This window comes from Lagopus leucura, unplaced genomic scaffold, assembly GCF_019238085.1.
Source record: "Lagopus leucura isolate 7727_CA_CO unplaced genomic scaffold, USGS_WTPT01 Super-Scaffold_100016, whole genome shotgun sequence".
Lineage (NCBI taxonomy): Eukaryota > Metazoa > Chordata > Aves > Galliformes > Phasianidae > Lagopus > Lagopus leucura.
In genome coordinates, this window is record NW_024962270.1 from 2,252,663 (window position 1) to 2,275,652 (window position 22,990).

Here is a 22,990-nt window from a genome sequence, read left to right on the forward strand (position 1 = left end):
GTGATGGCGTCACGGGTGGGCGGGGCCACGAGGGGTCGGGACGGGAGGCTGGTGGGCGTGGCCTGCTGGTTTGTGGGGGAGCGGTATGTATGGTAGTGGGCGTGGCCTGAAGGGTTGTGGGCGGGGCAGTCCCGCACCCCTCCCCGCGCCGCAGCCCCGCTCGCTGCTCCTCACTCGCTTTGAGGACTTTTTCTCCTTTCGCCCACCTCGCAAACGGTCGCTTTGCGGCCCCGGCCGCGCAGCACCGCATCCTCGCCCCCACCCCGGCTCCAAACTTCGGCCCCGCGGTCTCCGCCCCTATCCGGGCTCCCGGCACCGCCGTCCCCGCCCCGCGCCTGCGCCCAGCGCCGCTTCCTGCTGGCGGCGGGGCCGGGCCGCGCCGTGCCGGGGCGATGGCGGGGCCGCGGCGGTGGCCGGGCTCGGGTCCGGTGCTGGCGGCGGGGCTATGGCTCGGGGCGGCGGCGGCGGCGGCGGGACGACCCGGGGCTCTGGAGGAGGAGATCGTGTCGGAGAAAGCGGCGGAGGAAAGCCACCGGCAGGACAGCGCCAACCTGCTGGTCTTCATCCTCCTGCTCACCCTCACCATCCTCACCATCTGGCTCTTCAAGCACCGCCGCGCCCGCTTCCTCCACGAGACCGGGCTCGCCATGATCTACGGTGAGGGACGCGGGCACGGCCGTCCCCTCCCGCCGGCACCCCGCGCACCCCCGGGGGCGGCGCCCCGATGCGCGCCTTCTCGCCTTCATCCCGGTGGCGGCGGGGTGCGGGCGGAGCCTGCGGGGGGCGCGGGCCGGGGAGCGCGGCGTGGCCCGCACCGTGCCCAGCTACGGGCTGTGCTGGAGCCCCGGGCACGGGCTGCTGCCGCATTTGGTCCTCCTTGTGCCTCGGGTGTGCAGGTGGAAACCCGGGTGTACCGGGGTCATGCGGTGTGGTTTGAAGGCCGAGCAGCCCTTGGCTGGGCGTTGTGCCGGGGGAATGATTAACGCGGGCACGGAGCCTTATCCAGGCAGGAGCGATGAGCGTAGCATAGGAAAGGCGTCTTCTGGTGGGTGTTGGAATCCACTTCCCTTCGTGCCGCCCACCCCGGGTGTTGTGCAGCCACGCTTGGTCGTGGCTGAGCTGCCCGTGGAAGGAAGCCCTGCTGTGAGGGTGGTGGCCCGCTGTGTTCCTCGCCTCTTGCTGCCCTACGGTTCAGCTGCAAGCGTCCTTCAGAAAGCTGTGGGGAGGCACGCGGTGCCTGCGCTCACCCATCCCTGCTCATCCATCCCTGCAGGCCCTGGTTGTCACCTCCTGGTTGCACTGTGCTCTCAGAGGATGAACCTCATCATCTCGGTTTCTAAAACATATCTTTTCCATCGGCTCTTTCACAGGCTGCACTTAGTGAGGTGTTGGCAAAAAAAAGTAACATCTCCTGTCTGACCAGGCAGAAAATCCCAACTTCTCACTGCTTTTTGTGCTCTGTACCTCGGGTCAGAACAGGGACGTGGTTTTGGTGGGAACCTGCTGTTCTGCAGCAACAACCTAAAAGCTGCTGGGAACAAAATCAGCAGCTTCAGCTTGGCCATACCCAGCTCCTGTGATGCTTTCAGCCCAGGGGAGATCAGTAGAAGACGTGGAAGTGCTGCAGCAGGAGAGCTGCACAACTCACATCTGGGCAGAGGAGCAGTTTGTAAAAGCTTGTCTTTTTCTAGTTGGAAAAAAAGAAAAGCCCAAGAACAGAACTTTTGCATGCATCTTTCGTGCTGACTAACTTCACAACTCCCTGGTGTCTGTGTTCTCACCCTGAGTTGTAAGCTGTTGCTTCGGGTGGATTTATACCTTACAAATTACACTGTTGGCTCAGGGCTGGTGTTCAGGAGCTGGAGTTATTTCACTGGGATAGACAGTAGGTGCTCAGCAGCCCCTAGGCTTCATTTCAGTGTTTAAAATTAGGTTCCCACACCCCAGGTACTCAGCATTTAGGCCAATTAAATGAGCAGTCTCGTTTTATTTCGGCTTGGGGGCTGGCGGGGATGTGCCGAAGCTTCTCCAGAAGTTCAGTTTCCTTGTACTGGTTCCCTCTTGGCCCCTGGATTCATCCCAGCTGGGTGTTGGCACGATGCTTTTGGGTGCTCACTGCATTTTTCTTTCCTTTTAGTGCCCAGATTAATGTGTGCCCTTGGCTTCCTGGTGCTGCTGCCATAATCTGTTAGCCTGTATTTTAAATCTTAACTGAGATATATTCAACAGCACCTGAAAAAAAAAAAAAAAAAAAAAAAAAGCCCGTGGGCTTTTCTTCTTTTTAATGAAGTTGGGATAAATGCAATGAAAATGAAGTCGTACTTTGCATAGAAGAGCTCCATGAATTCTCTGGCCTTGCCTGTAGCTCCTCGCTGCTCGCAGCTTCCTGGTGTCAGGTTCTCACTTTTGTCCCATGTTGATACCGGTGGGTGGCTCACAGATTGCTGCTAGGACAGCCCTTCAAATGCCAGAGGATTTTAAGGTATTTCCTAAGAGACCATCAGAAAGAAGAGGACATGCTGGGCTTGGTCTGCTTAGCCCAGGGCTGGTGCTGGTGTCTGACAAGTTGGGCCGTCTGGGTCAGGTTTGTGCCAGGAGCCTTTGGGCAGCTCCCTTACATGGGAGGTGAGCAGGGAAGGTTGGCTCCAGAGCATTCCCATTCCCTTCCTTCTCCTGTTGCTGGCCAGAGCTGGGATTTGGCTGGCATGCGGGGCTGGGAACAGCTGCGTGAGTAAGTGAGCTGGTAAGGATGAGCACCGCTATCAGATGTAGCCCCTCTTTGGGACAGGGATTAAGAGGCGAGAGGTGGGTGGGTCAGGATCCTTCCTGAATTCCCAGCCACCACCAAAACCTCTCCCTCCTTCCCCTGAGCAGGGCATCTCATTTCAAAGCCACGAGTCCTGGTGTCCTTGGGTGGGATTCCAGCTGAGGAGACAGACAGCTGCCACAGGAGTTTCTGGCTGTGCTGCCTGAATCAAGGAGTTTCCAAACTTTTTTGTGCAGAAGGCCAAGTGGGAAGAGTCCATGGGACATCCCGTGCTCACAGCCTGTGGCTGTCAGGAGGCACTGCTGGGAGAGTGTTCAGTGCACTGTGCCTGAGAGCGGGAGCTGGAGGAGCTCATGCTGGCAAATGCCATCTATCTGGATGCAAGACCTTGGCGTGCAGCTAACGAGCTGTGCTGCAAACGAGGAGTGCCGTATGAACTGCTGACTTGTAAATCCACCCCACTGGACCCCAGCAGGCAGCATTGGCTCACCCTTAGGTTGATGCTGGTGGTGTGGAGATAAAGCTTGCAGGGCACTGAGCAGAGCACTGTGATTGGCCCCAAATGTTACCTGAGTTACTGCAGCAGGGATTGCTGCTGGGAGGCTCCCTGGTGCAGGAGGTGGCGGCGTGGCTCCACTGCCTGGTGGGTACGGTCTTGCTGTGTGGGGAAGTAGGGAGCTATTCCCATTGTTTCGTGGAAGGAGGAGTGTAGAAGTTCATAGAATGACTCTGCTGGTTTGGAGTGAAGGAATTGATGGCACAAAAAGTGACCCCAAACCATCCGTGCTGTTCTGGCCAGTGTCTGTGAGCACCCCTTCACTCTGGCCTGGGACAGAAAGATGCTTACTGTCCTCAAAGCATTCACAACAGCTCCTGGTGTCTTTTTAAATCCCCTGCCAATTGTATTTCTCTGCTGGTGTTACATGTCCTATCAGGTCTTCACCTTCAAATGCTCACAGCGTCCATCCCCGGCCCTTTGTGCATCTCTCCCCAGGTGTCCTGGTTGGTGTGGTCCTGCGCTATGGCATCCACGTCCCCAGTGATGTCAACAACGTGACTCTGAGCTGCCAGGTGCAGACCAGCCCTGCCACACTGCTGGTGAACGTCAGCGGGAAGTTCTATGAGTACACTCTGAAGGGGGAAATCAGCGCCCACGAGCTCAACAATGTCCAGGACAATGAGATGCTGAGGAAGGTAAGGGTGCTGGCGAAGGGATGGGGTGCTCCTCACCAGTTCCAGTGGGTTTGTGCAAATACAGAAACCCTGTGTCCGCTGGATCAAGTGATTGTTTTAATCAGTATTTGCTTTGGTTCCATGCATTGTTAGCTAACGTGCAGTGTAATGAAGCTGTGGTTGCAGCTGATCTTAACTTGAGCTGCTTTGGGCTGTGGGTCTGAAAGATCCCTGACACCTCTATGCCCACCTTGTGGGAGTGCAGGGTATCTCATACCTCATTCTTCCTTCTTTTTTGTCTTGCAAAAGCTTAACAAACCATTCTACTGGTTTTTTGTGTGTGTTTGTTTTACAGGTGACTTTTGATCCTGAGGTGTTTTTCAACATTTTGCTTCCTCCAATTATATTTTATGCAGGCTACAGCTTAAAAAGGGTATGTGCCTTTACAATGCCCACGTTTTCAGTTCCTCTGCCACCAGAGCATTTTTCATACTTGAGAGTACTTTGAAGCTTGCTTAGCAGCCACAGCTGTGGAATGGAGTGCAGTGTTCCCAGTGCACATAGGATGGTGGGATGCAGGGTTTTGGGTCTCATTCTTGCCCCAGGAAGAGTTGGTGACCTCAGCTGTTGGCAGCACGGATTTGTGCAGGGGTTTGGATGTCAGCTGGGCCATTCCAGCCATCCCAACTTCTGAAACACTTTGGAGGAGGGAAGGTTTTAGAAAGCTCTGAAATGGAGAGGGAGAGGAAAACGATCCTGTTTAGCTTGCGGGAGAAGGAAGGAGAACTCATGCTGCATTAGGAAATCAGTTCCCAAGGCTCGGAGCAGCACCTTATTAAATGCATTGGTACAGGAAAATATCCTCATGTTTATTAATGCTGCACCAGCTGTGCTGCTCTGGCTGCACACCGTGCTGCTGTGCTCATGCAGCTCATGGTATTTGCAGCGGACACAGGCTGCAGTGGGTATCTCTCCATTGGCACAGCTTGAAATAAATTGTTAGTGAGGTGTCATTCATTTTCTTTCATTTTTTTTCCTTCTAGAGGCACTTCTTCAGGAACTTGGGATCGATTCTGGCGTACGCTTTTCTTGGCACTGCGATTTCCTGCCTGGTGATTGGGTGAGCAGCTGAGGCCGGGCGGTGCTGGGGAGGCTGTGAGCTGTGTGTGGATTGGGGCTGGGAGGTCAGGCAGGCTTCTTTGTACGCAGTGCTTCCTTTGCACCTCATGCAGAACATCCATACCTGCAGCCAGCAGGTGAAAAAACAGGTGCTAACTTGAAATTATTGAAAGTGCAGTCCTAGCAAGCATGAGACACACGAGTGGAGAGCAGAATCATAAATGTGTGTCCTGCCCTTACTTGCTGGAGACAGATGCCTGGCAAACACAGATTGTGTTTCTAACTATTTGTCTATGTGCACAGAGGGAGCTAGATAATTCCTGTTCTGAATAGCAATACGTGGATGTACGGTGTTTTCCACTGGAGATCCAGGGGATTCAGCCAAGCTCAGCACCTGCATTATCTCTTCCTAGCTGGAAGTTTGGGATGTTTTATAGTGAGGCCAAGGCTGTCCCACTGAAATGTGTTGGCGTGAAGTCTGTGAAGCAGACCCAGAGGTGTTGCCATGGCCCATCCAATTTCCCTGCCTGCTGCTCTTTGTGGCCATGTTGTCAGCAGGGGAGTTTCAGTGCCATCTCCTCCCAGTGCTGTTACTTTGGTGCTGTGCTGCCGGTGCTTTGGATTCCAGTTCTGCACTCTGCTTTGGGACCCCGGTGTTGCATCAGACTGAGTTCATGCAACGCAGCTCTTCAGTGTTCCTATCCTTGGACAACTCTGGGGAGTTACTTTGGCAGATTCTGGGGAACTCTTTGCTCTGCAGATCTGAGCAGTGGCCTCTTGTGCTCCCGCAGCTCGGTCCTGTATGGCTGTGTCGCACTGATGAAGGTCACCGGGCAGCTCGGGGGAGACTTCTACTTCACCGACTGCCTCCTCTTCGGGGCCATTGTATCAGCTACTGACCCAGGTATGTTAGGTGCTCTTTTTCCCTTGTTTTGCCTGTGTTTGGGGAAGAGGGGAAGAAAGGAGAGATCTGAAACCTGTGCAGTTTCCCATTTTCTGAATTTTGAAGGTTTATTTGCAGCGCTCTCAGCGGTCAGATTTCTTCCCTTTTGTTTCCTTCCAGTTGTGTGTAATATACTTTCCAAAATTCTGCTTTTCTTAGTCTTGGTCTGCTGTGAAGCCCAGTCTCTCTTTCACCTTTCCTGGGTCCATTGGGACAGGTGTCTGCTTCTGCTGTCTGCTTCTGACATCCTGCACAATTGGTGAATGCAGAACAATACTGTGTAGGAGGTTTTAGTTCAACCTTAATAAAACCAAATGCCTTCAGCCTCCGTTTGGATGGGATTTTGGAAGTGGCTAATCTAACAGAAAATTGATCTTCATGAGCAGTACTGAAGATAGTAATGACAACTTGGTCTGCTGAAGCAATTTGTAAATGAAAACTAAGAAAACCACACCTTGTCCAGCTGAACCTCACATGACTGATGGTTGCTTTTACATTGGTTGCTGTTTGTTTGCACATTCCAGTTTCCTCTAAAAAAGCAGGGCTGCTGCATTTGGGAAAGGTGTAGTGGAGTCACAGTAGCTCTGGGAGCTCTAAATGCAGATACTGGTCAGTTTTACATGAGAGGGAAGGGCTGCAGGCCTGGGTAAGCCAAATCTTCTGCCCTTCTGAAACAGGTGCTAGTGGCTGTCGTTTCTGATGAATTTGGCTGTTACCTGCTTATCTCATCAGTCATTTCCATTTTTGAAGACAAATTAAGGAGTGTTTGTATATGTATATGTGACTATTACTCCTGATAGTTTTATTAAAAAATCTAGCTGATGTGATTTCCCAGCTTCTCCAAGCATGTCCCCCTGAGGCTGAACCTCCTCTGTTCCTGGGGAACTGGAGTGCCTGCAATGGGGAGAGCACCCTGTGGGTGTGTGGGGAACCCCTATGGCAGATGGGCAGCCTCTTTAGGTAATGCTTAGAGATGATGCAGAGCTGTTGGTGAGACGTCCCTTCTTCAAGCTTGAAAGTAGAAGCAAGATTTCATGGGTGAAAAAAGAGCATAGGAGTTAAATCCCCATCAGTGTGCAAGAGGGAGTCCCTGAATATTCTCAATTCTAATGTATTTATCTTACTGGTATATCATAGAATCATAGAATGGCCTGTGTTGAAAAGGACCACAATGATCATCTAGTTTCAATCCCCCTGCTGTGTGCAGGGTTGCCAACCAGCAGACCAGGCTGCCCAGAGCCACATCCATTGTTGGAAAGGTGACCCCAAGAAGCTGGCTAGAGTTAGCAGCCCTTGGCAGCAGACTCTGCTCTCTGCTTCAGAATGCAGACCTGATGCCCAGGATGCATCTTCCTAAAAGGATGGGAAGGTCAATCATAAGACAAATCTGTGTCATAAAGAACAGAAGGAAGACAGGAAGAGCACAGGGGGGCAGCTGGTGCCTCTGGAAGTACAGAAGGCAGCTTTCTAAAAGGAACCTTTTGTCTTTGACACCAAACTGACGGCACCTTTTTGAATGTCTCTCTATTTTTCTATTTGTCAGTGACTGTTCTTGCCATATTCCATGAACTCCAGGTTGATGTTGAGCTCTATGCCCTTCTCTTTGGTGAAAGCGTCCTCAATGATGCCGTTGCCATAGTGCTGTCTTCGTAAGTTTGTCTGTTTTTACTTTTAATTGTTTTGTACCTTACATGTTGGGCACTGTGGGGAGCCACCAGGCCTCACTCCTGTAAAACAGGAGCATCAGTGCTGCCCAGACCAGAATTTCCTATTGAGTGTCCCCAGAAGCTGTAATGACCTTCTGATCACTCTCCTCCTTGAAGACGCTACTGGGGAATGTGGGTTGGAGTTACAGTGTCTTGCTGCATGATGTTGTGCTCTCTGATGGCCTGCTGACCCAGCCTCTCTGACGTGCCAAAAGCACTGCATCTCTATGCCAGCTACAGGATCCCACTGAAGCCCTTTGCTCAATGTCTGCTCCTGCCTGCCCCCCACCCACAAATGCTGTGTTGGTTTGGGTGGGAATAGATGCTACAGCAGCTGTCTGCTTTCTCTGCCCACTGTGCGTGCCTCAAGAAGAGGGCATTGCTGGATCCTGTGCTGAGCACCTGCACCAGAAAGTGGCTGCCTTTCTAAAGAGTGTTTTATAATATTCTTTAATATTTTATGTCCTCTGCATGTGGGACATATTTTATCCGCATTGCCTTTGTGTTGTCATCATGGGAGCCTATCTGGAAATACATCGTGTCTGCAGTTGTGACAGGTTAACTTATAGCTACGACTAATGCAGAAAACATTTCTGGAATATTTGTCACGCTGCTTGCGTGGGTTTTACTGACGTGGAGGCAGCACTGTGAGCTCCATACTGGTTTGCATTTACTAAATCGAGCATTTCTGGAACTGTTTGCATCACTCCTGCCCTGCAAAGAGGTGCATTGTGGCAGAGTTGGTGGCAGGGAACCTGGCTGTAAAAGGGAACTGAACCCAGAACTGAAAAATGGTGTGCAGTGTAGGGCTGGACTGCAGTTTGCTTCTCCCAAAGGGGATTTCACAGTGGCTGAAGCACGGCTTCCAAAAGGCGTGGGCAATGGTGCTTTATTAGTGGTGCCAAAAACAAAACCAGGAGGAAGGCTGCAAAAGGGTCAAGTGCCCAACCTACATCCAAACAGGGGGAAAGCAATTGGGATTTAAAAAAAACCCACACAAAACAACGAAGCCACAGAATGAGGCCATGGTGGTGAGTGGGAAGTAGAAGGTGGATGAAAGAAATGAAACCTGTGGCTTACGCTATAAAAGATGATGCAGAAGAATTAAAATTTATGAAAAGCAGGGAAATTTAGCAAGGGAAGGGACCCATTACAAGTTGGAAAGTGTTGGTTTATCCTTTGTGTTGCAGAAAAATGTTGGTCTGTTATTTGGGGGAAAGCTGGAGGAAGTGTGGGTGACAATAACTTTCCATTCCAGCATAACTCAGGAGGTTAAACAGCAACTGCCCAAAGGTCGTGTCCAAGAGGCAGCCAAGGGACGGCTAACCAGGAGTTAATGTTCTCAACACATGGACCTGAAAGAAAGCTGGTTGTGAACCAGCCCCATTCACCCTGCTGCCCTGTGAGATTGCACTTCAGCACCCAGAGCAGTGCAGCATAAACACAGTGCATGTTAAATGCAGTAAAACTGAGGAACTTGCAGTTCTCCATGGGATGTTTGCATCAGCTGCTTCTGCGGTGTCGGCAGAGAAGTGCTGGCTTCCCACTTAAATGCTCTGTGTTCCCAGAGGGTCTGGCTTTATGGGGAGCTGATGCCAGGCCCCCACATTGCCATTGTAAATAATGAACTGTTGCCTAGCAAATGCATTTGCAGATGTGCAAGAGATGGGCTTTGCTCTGATGCTCCGGAAGGAGCAAAGGCAGAGCCTTCCTGGGGCAGCTGGGCTGCAGGAGTGGGGCTGGGAGTGAAGGGCAGCCCAAGTGGGCCAGGGGCAGTTTGCTCCCTCCCCGCTGCTCTGTTTTCTCATGCTCACAGTTTGCAGCAATCATAGCATTTTGATAAGCAGACTAAGGAGTGTTTTGTTCTTGTGTGTGCTTCTCTCCCCTCTTTCAGCTCAATTGTTGCTTACCAGCCGGCGGGTGACAACAGCCACACGTTTGATGTCATGGCAATGTTCAAGTCCATTGGGATCTTCCTGGGGATATTCAGTGGATCCTTTGCAATGGGAGCAGCTACTGGAGTTGTGACAGCTTTAATATCCTTTTCTTTGTGTTCTTTTTCTTCCCCCCGAGCTTTTTCATAACAGCTTCCTCTTTCGCTGTGCTGTGTTTTGCCCAGACTCGGTATTTCATGATTGCCTATGAATGAAAGGCAGCACCATGGCCTTTGTGGGGGCAGGCGATGCAGTGCTGCTGTGACACACAGATTGCACACCTTTCACCTACAGTTGCTCTCTGAGTTGTCCTTAACCATCTGCAACGTCACCAAGTTCACCAAGCTGCGGGAGTTCCCACTGCTGGAGACTGGCCTGTTCTTCTTGATGTCCTGGAGCACCTTCCTGCTGGCTGAAGCGTGTGGCTTTACAGGTAAGCTCCAGCTCCACCTGGGATAGAAATCTGTAGGGATGCCACTGGGTTTTGCTTCTTGCAGAGGGCTCTCCTCTGCTTCCACAGGTTTAATTGCTCTGGGTTTTAGCATTATTGCATTGAACCCCATGCTGCTGGGGTGCAGCTTAGCTCCCTTTTCGTGGCCAGGAGTCTAACACAATGCTGTGCTCCCCAGGTGTGGTGGCTGTACTCTTCTGCGGGATCACGCAAGCCCATTACACCTATAACAACTTATCTACAGAGTCCCAGCACAGAACTAAGCAGGTGAGAGCCCCCGAGCCCCCTTCATCCTCTGAATCTGCAGTTCAGTATTCTCTGCTTCTCTCTAGCCAGAGTGAAGGGCATCTGCCAGTTTGCAGCTGTGTTTTGCTAGGGTTGCTTCTGCAGAAGTGTTTGTTCTGTGATGGATGGGCTAAGATTCTTCTTGTTAAATCTATGTTTAACTCCCTTTCAATTTTTATTTTTTTTTCTTGCAGTTGTTTGAACTTCTGAATTTCTTGGCAGAAAACTTCATCTTCTCCTACATGGGACTTGCACTGTTCACCTTCCAGAACCACATCTTTAACCCTACCTTCGTGGTGGGGGCTTTTGTATCCTTTGCTTTTTTTTTTTTTTAATTAATAAGAAAAAAAAAAAGGAGGGGTTCCTCATTCCTGGTTTGTGGTTTTTCATACAGATGCATTTTTTTTCCCCCACTCAGCCTAGCTTTATTTTTAAAAGAGGGTTTCTCCTGTGTAATGCTGCTGCTGCTGGTTATTTTATGACAGTGTTTTCCCAGCTTCTTTTTTACTGTCTTGCCTGCTTCCAAGGGCCATTCATTGGTTGCTGCAGGGGCTCAGGGCTGGATGTGAATATGATGCCTCATCATCATATGGCACAGGAGTGGCGTTGCAGATAGTCACCTCCTGATGCAGCAGTTTGTTTCCTTTGTTCTGTGCTATTCTCTTTGGTTAACCCTGAAAAAAGCATTTTTTGTCAAAATAGCATAGTGAAACTATAGGAGATGCTTCTGAGTGATGGAATGAGAAAGGATTTTCCCTTCTACTGGCTGATGGTAGTGGGGACACACAACCAGCCCTGCTATGTCTCAGAAAAGTGAGAATCAAAAGGAATTTTGTTCATATCATAGGGAAGCCATTGCAGATGTGTGGAATTATTTTTACTCTTTGCCTGCACTGAAGCACGTTTATGCAGATGAATAAATGTTGTTATCTTCACCAGTGCTGACCTGTGAGTTTCCAGTGGGATTTGCTGAATTTCCCCCCCACTTAGCTTTTGCAAAGTTGTTTTGGGGTAAAGGGAGTGAAGAACATAGAAATTCATTTGGGTGCTCAGATTGAAATTATGTGCTCTGTCTCTTAGTAGGAACTGGCTCAGTGTTGAAGTGGCTCATTCGTGTGAAAGAATACAGAATACATCTCTGATGCAAATTCATGGCGTTCAGGAAAGAACATAAAAGCTGGGAGCATTTTACATATTATTTGAGGCTGCACTGAATTCTGGTGGCTGCAAGATTAGTTTTGCCATCTGGGCATTGGTATTAAAACATACGGCTTCAAAGAGAAAAGCAGTATGAAGGGGCTGTTCTTTGTATCTTACAGGCTATGGAAACAGAGCATTAGGGTATTTTTTTTTCCTTCTCAGCTGCTGCTGCTTTCATTTTGCTGCATAATCTTTGGGAATGAGGCTTTGCTTATAGCTTCAAGCCGAGCTGTGTGGTGTGCTGAGGAATGGCAGGGGTTGTGGAAGCTGTGAAAACCTGAGCTTTGCAAAGGACAAGTAGTCCTTGTGGTGGAAAAGGAGCACAGCACAGGAGAACGTGCAGTGAGAAGTGGTGTTTTTCCTATTCTCTCTTGTCAAACCTGCCCTCTCATCATTTCCCTTGTTTATGTTTGTCTCTGTGTGATATTCCTGATCTGCTGTGTGTGGTTCACTTTGGTGATGCATAGCATGCTTTTCCTACACTGAGCTGGGTTGTTGTCTTTGCATCTCAAGGACTGGTGTTTACAGAGCTCCTCGTGTTGCTGCTTGGCACCAGGAATTGGCTCTGTGTGCAGAGGTGGGATACGATGGGAGACACAGGAAGAACAGTTTCCTTAACAAGTACAAACACAGCTTGCTATCTTCCTAGGAAGAGCTGCCAATATTTACCCACTGTCATTTTTGCTGAATTTGGGGAGGAGAAATAAGATTGGAACAAATCTGCAGCATATGATGATGTTTGCTGGTATGTTGTTGCATCCTTTTCTCCAAACACGTTGCACATCGTTTCCCACCCGAGCCACCTCTCAGGGCTGGGCAGGCCAGGGCTCTGTGGGACTCACCAGGTGGAGCAGGGGGGTCTGGGCAGTGGAATGTTGGTACTACGTTGCAGTAGAGATGGAGCCCTGTCCCTGATAGCTACTCCACTGTCCCTTGCTCTCACAGGGCTGCGAGGAGCCATGGCATTTGCCCTTGCCATCCGTGACACGGCCACCTATGCCAGGCAGATGATGTTCAGCACCACGCTGCTCATCGTTTTCTTTACCGTCTGGGTTTTTGGTGGGGGCACCACAGCCATGCTGTCCTGCCTGAATGTCCGGTGAGTACGGCCACCAGTGTGGGCATGGGAGCTGCAGAGCTCCCGTCCTTCCCCATGGCAGGCAGCACACACCCACAGGCATTGCCTGTGCTCACCCTGTGCTTGCTTTCTCCTCCTCAGGGTCGGTGTGGACGCGGACCAGGAGAACGTGGTGAGTGCAGCTTTTGGTCTTTGCTCTGCACTCCTTGGTGCAGGAATTGTGCCTGGGAGCCTGGGAATGCTCCTCTTTGCTCTGCTCCCTTCTTGCTGTGGGAGGATTTTCAGCAGTTTGCAGTCAGTAGGAGTCATTGCTTTTCTGTGCCCTCTGGAGTTGTAATGGGGCTTTCTTTTTGTTCAGTTTGAAAGAAAGCCTCAGAAGTGTTTCGTTGCAGTGTTTAGACACTCCGTGTTATTGCTGCAAGACATTTTGTCTCTCTCTTTGAAGTTAATATCAAAATCTGCATGACACACAGGCTCTCTGCCATCCCAGCATCCCATGCAGGACAGAAGTGCCATTCATTGCCCCATTTCATGTAGCATCTCCAGGCTTGCCGTGCCTCTGTGTGCTGGGAGCAGCCACGTGGCTGAGCAGGGACCACTGGTGGCAGTGAGATGAGTGCTGCAGCCCGGCCATGCTGTGGCTGTGCCTCTGGCTGATTTCAGGGTGGGCTCTGCACCCTGGGGGCTTGTTTCATTCAGTGCCTCTGGCTGGGTTGCTCATCTCCTAAAGAAAAAGGCAGCTGGAATCTGAAAGCCAAATTGCTGTGAAATGTGTAATTGTATTCATAGACCCTTCCAAACAGTTTTGTGTTTTTCTCCAACTAAAAGGAAGCACTGAGTGCCCGTGGCACATGATTATTTGCATATTAAACCTCAAGGGAGATTGGAAAGAGGCTGGCCCTGTCAGCTGCCATTAAGTGTGATGGCTGGGCACATTGCTGGCTGTGGGGCACTAATCTTTAGGGGCAGAAGCTGGAAAGCCCCAGCAGAAAATCTCTCTGAGGCTGTGAGTGATGTCCACGTGCTCACTGCACCCTACAGAGAGTCCACTCTCTGCTAGGAAGGTGTTCTCCTGCATTCCACAGAATCAGCATTTTGCTCTTCTACTGATAACGTTTTGCTCTCTCACAGGGCGTCCCAGAGAGTGAGAGGAGGAGCACGAAGGCAGAAAGCGCCTGGCTGTTCCGCATGTGGTACAACTTTGATCACAAGTATCCTTGAGTTGAATTTGAGGCTGTGCCAAATCCCCCATGCCAGCTTTGCAGATGAGCCAGCACTCACTTCCCTGTCCCATGGCCATTTAGCACAGTGCTGGCTCAGTCCAAAGCTGTGTTCTCAGCCTGGAAACCCAGAAGGTCTCCAAAGGTCTCCGGTGCCTGTTCCCCAGGGCAGGAGGGCAGGGAGGCAAGGGACATACCCTTTCATAGCCCTCCTGCTGGATCAGTGTCTCTCCTCTGTTTCAAATGCTTTGCCATGAGCTAACATATGCCAGGCTGAGAGGTGCAGGATGGTGGGACAAGGGATGCTGCAAATCCTCTTGCAGTGCCCTGATCCACTCGTATCCCTTCTGTTGGTTGCACTCAGGTTGCTTATCCCTTTCAGTTTTGTGGTTTCAGGGATTTGTGTTTCTTTCCTTCCTCTGATTTCCCCCAGACACCAAGCCCCACTGCTGCATCCACTCCTGACTCCTTGACACTGCTGTGCTCCTCTTGTGTTCCTTGTTCTTCCTTACCCCTCCCTGCAGCTACTTGAAGCCTCTGCTGACACACAGCGGCCCTCCCCTCACCACCACACTGCCAGGCTGCTGTGGGCCCATAGCCCGCTGCCTGACGAGCCCTCAGGCCTACGAGGTGAGTCCAGTGGTGCCCCCTCTTTGGTGATGTCAGTGGGGTTTGATGTGCTTGTGTTCCTCTGCAGCCTTTGGGTGCTAAGGAGGAAGTCAGATACGTGGGCTGAGTCCCATGAGCGTGTTGCTCTTTCAGCTGACTGTTCGGCCATGGAGGGTCGCATGATGTGTGGGTGGGAGTTCATGGCTGCATGAAGCTTGGGTGTCCTTTCTCAGGTTTTATCAGCAGGGAAGTTCAGTTTTGTCCACAGTGTAGGAAAGGCTGCGGTGCAGCGCCTGTGCTTCATTCAGCAGCGTGAATTTTGGATGATCCTGTTGGAGTTGGACTCAACGATCTTTATGCATCCCTTCCAACTCGGGCTATTCTACGACAGCTGTTTGGGAAACATTAAACAGCACTTTGCCTCTTTTCGTTGCCCAGAACCAGGAGCAGCTGAAGGACGATGACTCCGACCTCATTTTGAACGATGGGGACATCAGTCTGACCTACGGGGATTCCACCGTCAACACCGACTCGGTCACGTCCAGCAGCGTGCCACGGCGCTTCGTGGGGAACAGCTCTGAGGATGCTCTTGATCGAGAACTGGCTTTTGGGGACCATGAACTTGTGATCCGGGGAACACGCCTGGTCCTTCCCATGGACGATTCGGAGCCGCCATCAAGCATCCTGGATAGCGCGAGGCACGGCCCAGCGTAAGGCTGCTTGGTTTAATTGACAGTAATACTTGCATATATGATCAAGAAATGTGTACTACCTAAAGTCTAATGCATGTCTCAAAATGTTTAAGCTGTATAAATATTATTTATATGGTGTCAGAAGAATATAAATATTCTCTGCCAAGCACTTGTAAAGAACAAGCTGCAATTTTAAGTTAAAAACTGTGTTGACTGCACTGTGGAGGGTGGAACCGTTTTAGCATTGAGCCTATTGCACACAGCGAGCTTCTGTAATGTGTGATTTGATGAAGGGTTTTGTTCCCAGCTAGGTAAGTAAAGGAGCTGACTCCCTGCCCCTCCTCTGAACGCGGGAGGTGCTGGCCAGCAGCAGGAGTTGCTTTCTGCTCAGATGAGGGTTAGTTTTTGCCTCTGATCTTTGGATAGTTGTGCTTGATATGGCAGCAGAACAACAGACTGCAGGCTCTCATTGGCTGTCTGGGAACCTGAGCAGGGAGCTGGAGATTTTCTGCTTTTAGTGACACTACAGCTCTGTCCAGAGCTGATGGCAGACCCCCCAGACTAACAGCTTGATGGAGGGGTGAGTTGTGCTGGAGAATGAGCTGATCCTGCAGAAGCTACACAGGGTGTGCACAGGTTATAGGGCCGACTCTGCCTTTCAGCAGCTTTCTAGAAGCAGCCAACAAACCCTGAATTGGTGACCAGATTTCACATTTGGGAAGCGACTGTGTCTTTGTGCAAGCAAATCTCTGCTGAAGCCATGGATGTGCTGGACCAGAGTGTGGCCAGTCCTGATGGCTGCAGGCTGACACAGTGCCTCCGTGCTTCCCCAGGGGCACTCAGCACCTGAGTGGTACTGAAGGGAGTTGTCCATCTGTCCGTCCTCCTGTATGGTCGAAATCATTGCACTTTGTTTAATAACTCCTTAGCATTAGCATGCTGTGTGTCTGTAATCCCCACCTGATCTCTCTCACGTCTTTTACCATTTAATGAGCAATGTTTGCCAGTTGATTTTCTTCTTATTATTATTTTATTTTTTTTTCCCCAAGGAATTGTGCAGAACAGTTTGTGATTTCACACTAGTGTTACAGGATTTGAGCTGTAGTTACAGGAAAGGCTATAAAGGTGCAGTGAAATTATTAACCCTGACATCCTTCTTTTCCTTCTTCAATGGAGGAAAGCACGGAAATTCAATGTTTTACTGTCTGCTTTAGCTGCAGTTTTGCTCTACAAACCTTTCGGGGTTATCAGTGCACTGTGGCCTGTTCTGGAGTTTACCCACTCCAGAGGTCTCAGACAGAGGTGTTTAAAAAGAGAGTATTTGATGGTGCCAGGGGAGGGTGTGCCCTCCCAGCTCCCAGCTGCTTTCCTTGGAATGAACTCTGCATCTCATAGGATCCGACCCTGAGACCTCAGAGCAGTTTCTCTATGGCTGTTTTCCCCAGTGGCACCTGAGAGTTGGAGGAGACAGGAGACACTGAAATTCTGAGTGTGTATTTATGGGTGAGTAAATAAATTCAAATATATATTTCTTTTCATTTTCTCAGGTCTAAGTAACATTGCCTTAAATTTATGGATGCGAAACCAATTATTTTGGCAGTTTATCTCCAAGAAAATGCTTTCTTTTTCCTTCTGAACAAGATGTATATGTGTTGCCATCGGACTCCTCTGGAAGGGGGGTGTGCTCTGTTTCTATTTAGGTAGGGAATCTTCCTTGCACCAGTAAGTGGCAGTCCTGCTGTTAACGTAGCTGTTGGATTAGCGCTAGGCTCTTTGTTTCCTGCTATGCAGGAATTCCATAAAGTGTGCATTTTATATGGCATCTGTAACTTAACTCCGTGTGTTTGGAAAAACAAATGATTAAAATAAAACAAAATAAAGTAGGTACGTGTTGACTTTAGGTTTACTACATCACTCCTCCATCCTTTTTGTTCGTTTTGCCTTTTTGAAGAGGTGTGATAAATAACCACCTCTTGCTTTTTCCTGTGTGGTCGGACTATGAATTCAACCGGCGGTGCGGGCGCTGGGCTCCGTGCAGCAGAAGCCTGTGGGTGCTGCACGGCTCCCTCCTGTCATCCTGGCTGAGGTGCAGAGCTGCAGCCCATGCCACAGCCTTGGTGGCATCCTTCTCTTCCTCTCACTCTCCCACTTGAATCATTTATCCACTTCCTTCAAACTTGCCAACAGATTACTGTAAGCCTCAGCTTTTGATGGCAGTCACAGCTCAATTAGTACATATAAAAAATTAATAATAATAACAAATGATGATTGTATGGGGTACCTATGAACTGCTGTTATCCGTACATCATATAACCAGGACTATTTCACCAAAACTTTTTGAAAGAATGGATGTATGCTGCAGTTTGGGGGTGATGCAATAAATGACTCATCTAATCCTCACCTGATTCCCTTCTCTGGTCTGCAGCACGGAGCTCATGAGTGCTGGGTTGGGACGTGGAGCTGTACTGCTCTGTGTGCTGCAGGGGCTGGGACGAGGTATCCTGAGCCCCAAGGCCCTTTGCCAAATAGGACAACTCCGAGGAGGAAGTTTACATCTCACACAAAAATTTAGGGGAGGTGACCTCCTTCTGTGAATTGAATTGTCATGGTTTTTGCACAGGAAAAAGCACTGTAGGTGAAGTTATGGTTTGTACAAGTACTTTCAACTTGTGTGGTAATGGCATTAACCCTGTAGCTGTGGTGTTTGTGCAGCTGATCTGTGATAGCTGATGATCACTATTGGACCTTCTGTTTACACTGACTAAATCCTTTACTGTTGCGTTGTACTGTGAAAGAAGGATTCTGGGCCTATAAAATACCTTTTTTTTCTGGAATTGTGCGTATTGTTTCCTTAATTCACACAGAAATAAACCTGTAGCAAGGAGAAGAGGTGCTGCTTTACCTTCTTGGACCTCTTTGTGGATGTACAGAGCTTGCTGCTCCAAGCCTATGTCAATCCATTCTGGGTCATGTAAAAGATAGCAAGGCTACTCAGTTGTGCCAGCAGAACAGGGAACTTTCTGTGCAAGGACACAGTTTAGTGATCAAACAAATGCCTTTTGGCATCTCCTTATCTTCACAAACCCTCCAGAGAAGTGCAGCACACCCCTTACAATTAAACAGCTGTGTTGAAATAGGGAACGATTGGGCTCACCGTTGCTGAATGCTCTCTCCAGCACACCAGCACTCCCCAGTGCACATGGCTGCATTCATTGGAGCTGTTTTGCAGCACAGGCATTGGGGCTGAGTGTCTGTAAAAGGGGCAGCACTGCACAGGTGCTGCTATGGAGGAAGGAAGAGACAGATCCCAGCATAGACTTGCACTGCAGGTAGGTGCACAGAACTACTGAGCAGCCCCTGTTCTATTAGTTAAATTAACTGGAGAGGTCATGGGCAGCTTTGAGCCAAGCCACAATACTCACATGGGATCAATCAAGCACTGGGAATTGGCCAACACTGTATCTACAGCCTCAAACAAACCACAGGCCTGTGTTCAGAGCAGTGCTGTATTCTCATGCCTCAGTGCTGTGTGCTGGGCTCGCCACCTCCATGCCATGCTGAGAAAGCCTTCGTGTAAGGCAAAACTACCAAAAAAAAAGAATAAACTTTGGAATTTCTTTCCTTACCTCATGGTGGCATGCAAGGATCTCCTGTCCTCCCTGGGCCCTCTAGATGGCAATATTGCAAAGGGCAGCAGCTGTCCATCTCCAGCGTGCTGCTGGTCATAAGGCTCACAGACCTACGTTGTCTGTTCCTCCAGTACTGAGCTCCAAGCATCCCTCAGCCATCTGTGGTTGAAGAAAAGGCAAGTGGTGAGGAAATGGAGCAGCAGCTCCTTGCTGACAGTCAGCTCCGTAGAAAACTCTCTGAGGTTTAGGACTCCCATGTAGCAGAGCTTTGGATTTATTGTCAAATATTTAGACATACATAAACACAAAAGGATTTAATCTCTCTTAATTGTCCTTTCACAGGCAGTTCCACCATCTGTCCTCCCACCAGAGGCGCCAGCAGTTCTCTGGCCCTGAGGAGCCCGTATAAGGCTGTGATCCCTAACCCCGTGTGTTCAGCTGAATAGTGCAGTCATAGATACTTCTAAGGGTATGTGTGAACGTCACTCCCTTTCCTGTATGCATAAGCTGCCAAGAATGCAGACAAAGATAAAAAGTGCACAAACTACAGCCATCGGCTCTCTGCATGGTGCCTGCTCTTCTCCCAGCAGCAGCAAGGTTAGCACCCTCCAGCAGAGCTGTGCACCGTGGTGCAAAGGACACTTTGTGAACAGGAGGATACCAACCACAGAACATCAAAGCACTTCACAACGTAAATGTACTCAGTCTGAGACTGCAGTAGGAATACTTGCCCTCACCTTCTGTCTCCTCTGAGTACACCTAAAACATGGCTGCAGGTACCCAGCTAATGTCTCTGATTTAGGATGGGCTAATTAGAGACAATTAGAGGACAGCCACACCTCCCCAATTGTAGGCATGTTCTTCACCTGGAATGTATCTGCTGCACCTTCCTTGCCCCTCCAGTGTGGAGGGGACATCTCAGAATGAGTCCTTTCTGCTTAGTAGCTCTATAGGCATAACCTGAAGGATAGCCGAGTTCCTTCAGCATCCTGAAGTGCTGCTCTGTGATGATGGATGGCTAAATCTGCTTTCCAAGCTCCCAGAGCTACAAGGGGAACAACAGACTTGCTATGTTTTTTAGCTTTGGAGCCATTTAGCTAAGGTTGAGTGGTCTGAGGTCACTGTGTGCGTTGCTGTTTGTTTTCAAGGTGCAACACCAAGGCAGTGCTGGAGCCTGGATGACTCTGGATGAGCAGGTGTGAGCTATCAGGTAAAGAGATACAAAACTGCAAATGCACAAGGTCACATTTTCCACCGTGGGATCTCATGGTTGTGCCTGCTGCTCACATGAGAATGTCCCAGTTGTTACAGAAGGCAAATGAATTCCCCTGTGACTTGGTTCCTGCTTTTCCTGAACTGGTTTGCCAGCTGGAGCTTTGCTGCAGAGATATTTGCTGTCAATAAAATGCCTTAGCTCTGGGCCAGCTGCCTTAAAATGCTCAGTGCTATTGTCCCACTAGAGAGATGCCAGCACCGTTTGGCACAGTCGCATGCCTAAACTCAGCTCCCACCAGCAATGCATAGCTTCAGCTGGAATCAGCCTGTGCTGCGATGACAGAGCTGATAATAGACTGATGGCACTCGTGACAAGGGTGTAGGGGTTGAGTAAAACATTCCCTGGAAAAAGATGATCATCCCAGAGCTTCTCTAGCCAGCAGTTCTTCCAAATGCATTGGAGTAGCTGTGTTAGCAGCAGCACAGAGCAGGCTGGGCTGCAAGATCGGATCGCGTGGGGAGCAGTGGGACAAATCAAATGGTGTAGATCTGCTAAGACTGGAGCAACCTTGGGTTGGGAAGAGGAGTGTGAGGAGCACCTGCGGCTTTCCGGGGCTGACATGAGACATCAAGGCAGTGGGATCACAGTCTGGCTGGAAGTCCTGGACCACAACAAATGGGACAGTTAATACCTGGACTTCTGTGGCTGGCCGTGCTCCTGATGTAGCACAATGAGTCAAGCCAAGGCGCAGCGTGTAAATATTTACACCACAGTTACCAGGTTTCAAGTTTGGCTGGTCCCTCTTGGCTCTGACCACTCCATGTTTGTGGCTCTGAGTTGCCAGGGACACTCACAGCCTTGCTCAAAGGGCACAGACCTCTTTGCAGGAGCCAGGGGCATTGCTGCAGAGCTGCTCCCAGGCAGCAGAGCACAGGGCAAAGGCTGGCTCAAGCTGCAGGGCAACATCCCAGCATCAGCCCTGCACTCACCAAGCGCCAGAAGCCTTGGGAAGGGTGATACGAGGTACTGATGAGTCCCTAAATGTTGTTCTAGCAGCATTTTTCCCCCCAGACCCTCTGTGTGTGGGGAGAAAGGATTTCTGTGCAGCGTATTATGAAGTCAGTGTCTGCTCCAGCCTCTGCCGTGTGCAGATGGCTCCTTGCTGCAGGGTGCTGCTCATCTGACAAAATCTAAACGGCCTCAGCATACCTCTCACGTTCTTCCTCAGATCCACCGTGCCTACTGCCAAATATTTTTCCCCACTGTTGGTTCAGTTCATTCTTCTGTTCCCTTGCTTGAGCTGCCGAAAGGAAAAATCTCAATCTGTTTTTACTGAAGGTATTTATTTCAGTATGAAAGTGGCAGGAAGACAGTTTCTCTATATCCATGCATATATCTGAGCTCTTTCTCTTGGGTTTCTTTCAGCTTTGATTTCAAACCATCTCTGAATCACTTTTCTTCAGCAGAATTCAGCTAAGAAGAGGGCTCTCATTTTGGCATAAAAGCTGATTCCCACAAAACTTGGTTTAAAACCACAGAAAACACACCCGTGCTCCCTTTGTGATCTAAATCACTGCAAATCCCTGCTGAAATGGAAGGAAAGCAGAAGTCCAGCACAGGCAGATCCCAGCCTGGTGTTGTGGCTGAAACCTTTTGGTAGAGAAAGCTGCCTGATCGCTATCTGCTGCAGCTCCTCCAGCACATGAAGCTCAGGAAATTGCATTCATAATTTCCTTAGTGCCAAGGAGTTTGTAATTTTCCCATGACTATTTCTTTTTTTGTTGTTGTTGCTTGCAAAACAAAGCCTTTGTAAAGTGCTCAGAGATTGACTTTTTCCTGACTATGAAGCAAACATGAAGCACACAGTTTATGGGAACGCTGTCCAATTGTGAGACAGGGAATGAAGACCCCAGAAACCTTATTATTAGGGATTAAGCCTTCAAAAAATAGCCTTATAGTTTTAATCAAAGCTTCTTCAGAAAAGGGGAAATTGAACTGAGAGAGAAGGTAAAAAAGCTCGTGCAGACAGGGTGAAGGCAGCCACAAAGCAGGGACTGCATGCATTGGGCATGAGTGGGTCTGCCTGTACCAGAGCCAGGCAGGTAGTGCCCAGGGGACAGAGGGTTCGTGACAGCCAAGATGGAATGAGGCACTTGTAGCAGGATGAGGAATTCTGTTTGAGTTCCCTGAGCTGTAAACCCCAGCCCATGCTGTACCTATCATTTCTCATGGGCATCTCAATGATCTAACCGAGCTGTGTGTGTGTTTTCATGATCCTCAGCTTGGTGATTGATTTGATTGATTGACAGCTGCAGGCTCAAGCAAAACAAAATTTGTTGTGCTTTGAAAAAACCCTCTGCTACTTTAACACTTACTTTACTGACGTTAGTCTGTGGGTTCCTTGAAATATTATTACTATTATTATTATTTATTATTTTATGAGACTAAGATCAAAAGCTAAAATTAATAAAAGGACTTAATTTTGATCTGATATCCAGAAGCCATTTTTCAGAACATGAATATCACACTGAGACTGACAACATACAAAAAGAACACAGTTAGGGGAGTTATGGACAGCAAGATGAAACTAAGGATGTTTGAGGTGGCAATAAGAGATACGTCTGCAAACCCCATTGCTACGTTAAAAGTAAAACCTTGTACTGCTATCAGTTTGCCTCATTGCTGCAGCACCCTTTGTTTGATAAGGACAGGGTAACTTTGATATATGGGTGGATATATATCCACTCAATAGCAATAACTGATAACAACGAAGAAGAACTACACCTTATCACAGATGTTATCTGGTTTGCTTATGCAAATACTAAAATATTTGAGGGATATCAGCTGAAGATGTTCGCTGCAGGGCCAAAGTCTGGAAACATTTAAGCAAACGGTGACCCAGCAGCTGTGGAAGTCAATGGAAACTGATTTGACTTCAGTGGAGGATGGCTGAAAAATTTCAGTCACA

General features: G+C 49.4%; 1 protein-coding gene across 1 annotated transcript; it reads left to right on the top strand.

Annotated features, from left to right (window-relative positions):
• Nucleotides 1-3: 3 nt before the first annotated feature.
• On the top strand, nt 4-18,011 carry SLC9A6 (solute carrier family 9 member A6). The gene is given in 18 exon segments (XM_042876771.1): nt 4-87; nt 130-235; nt 238-657; nt 3,762-3,961; nt 4,296-4,373; nt 4,984-5,060; nt 5,851-5,963; nt 7,546-7,651; nt 9,603-9,744; nt 9,970-10,075; nt 10,272-10,360; nt 10,573-10,686; nt 12,212-12,323; nt 12,524-12,677; nt 12,798-12,828; nt 13,788-13,867; nt 14,401-14,506; nt 14,924-18,011. Coding segments are annotated over 18 exon segments (2,394 nt in total). The 3' UTR covers nt 15,200-18,011.
• The last annotated feature ends 4,979 nt before the right edge of the window (nt 18,012-22,990 follow it).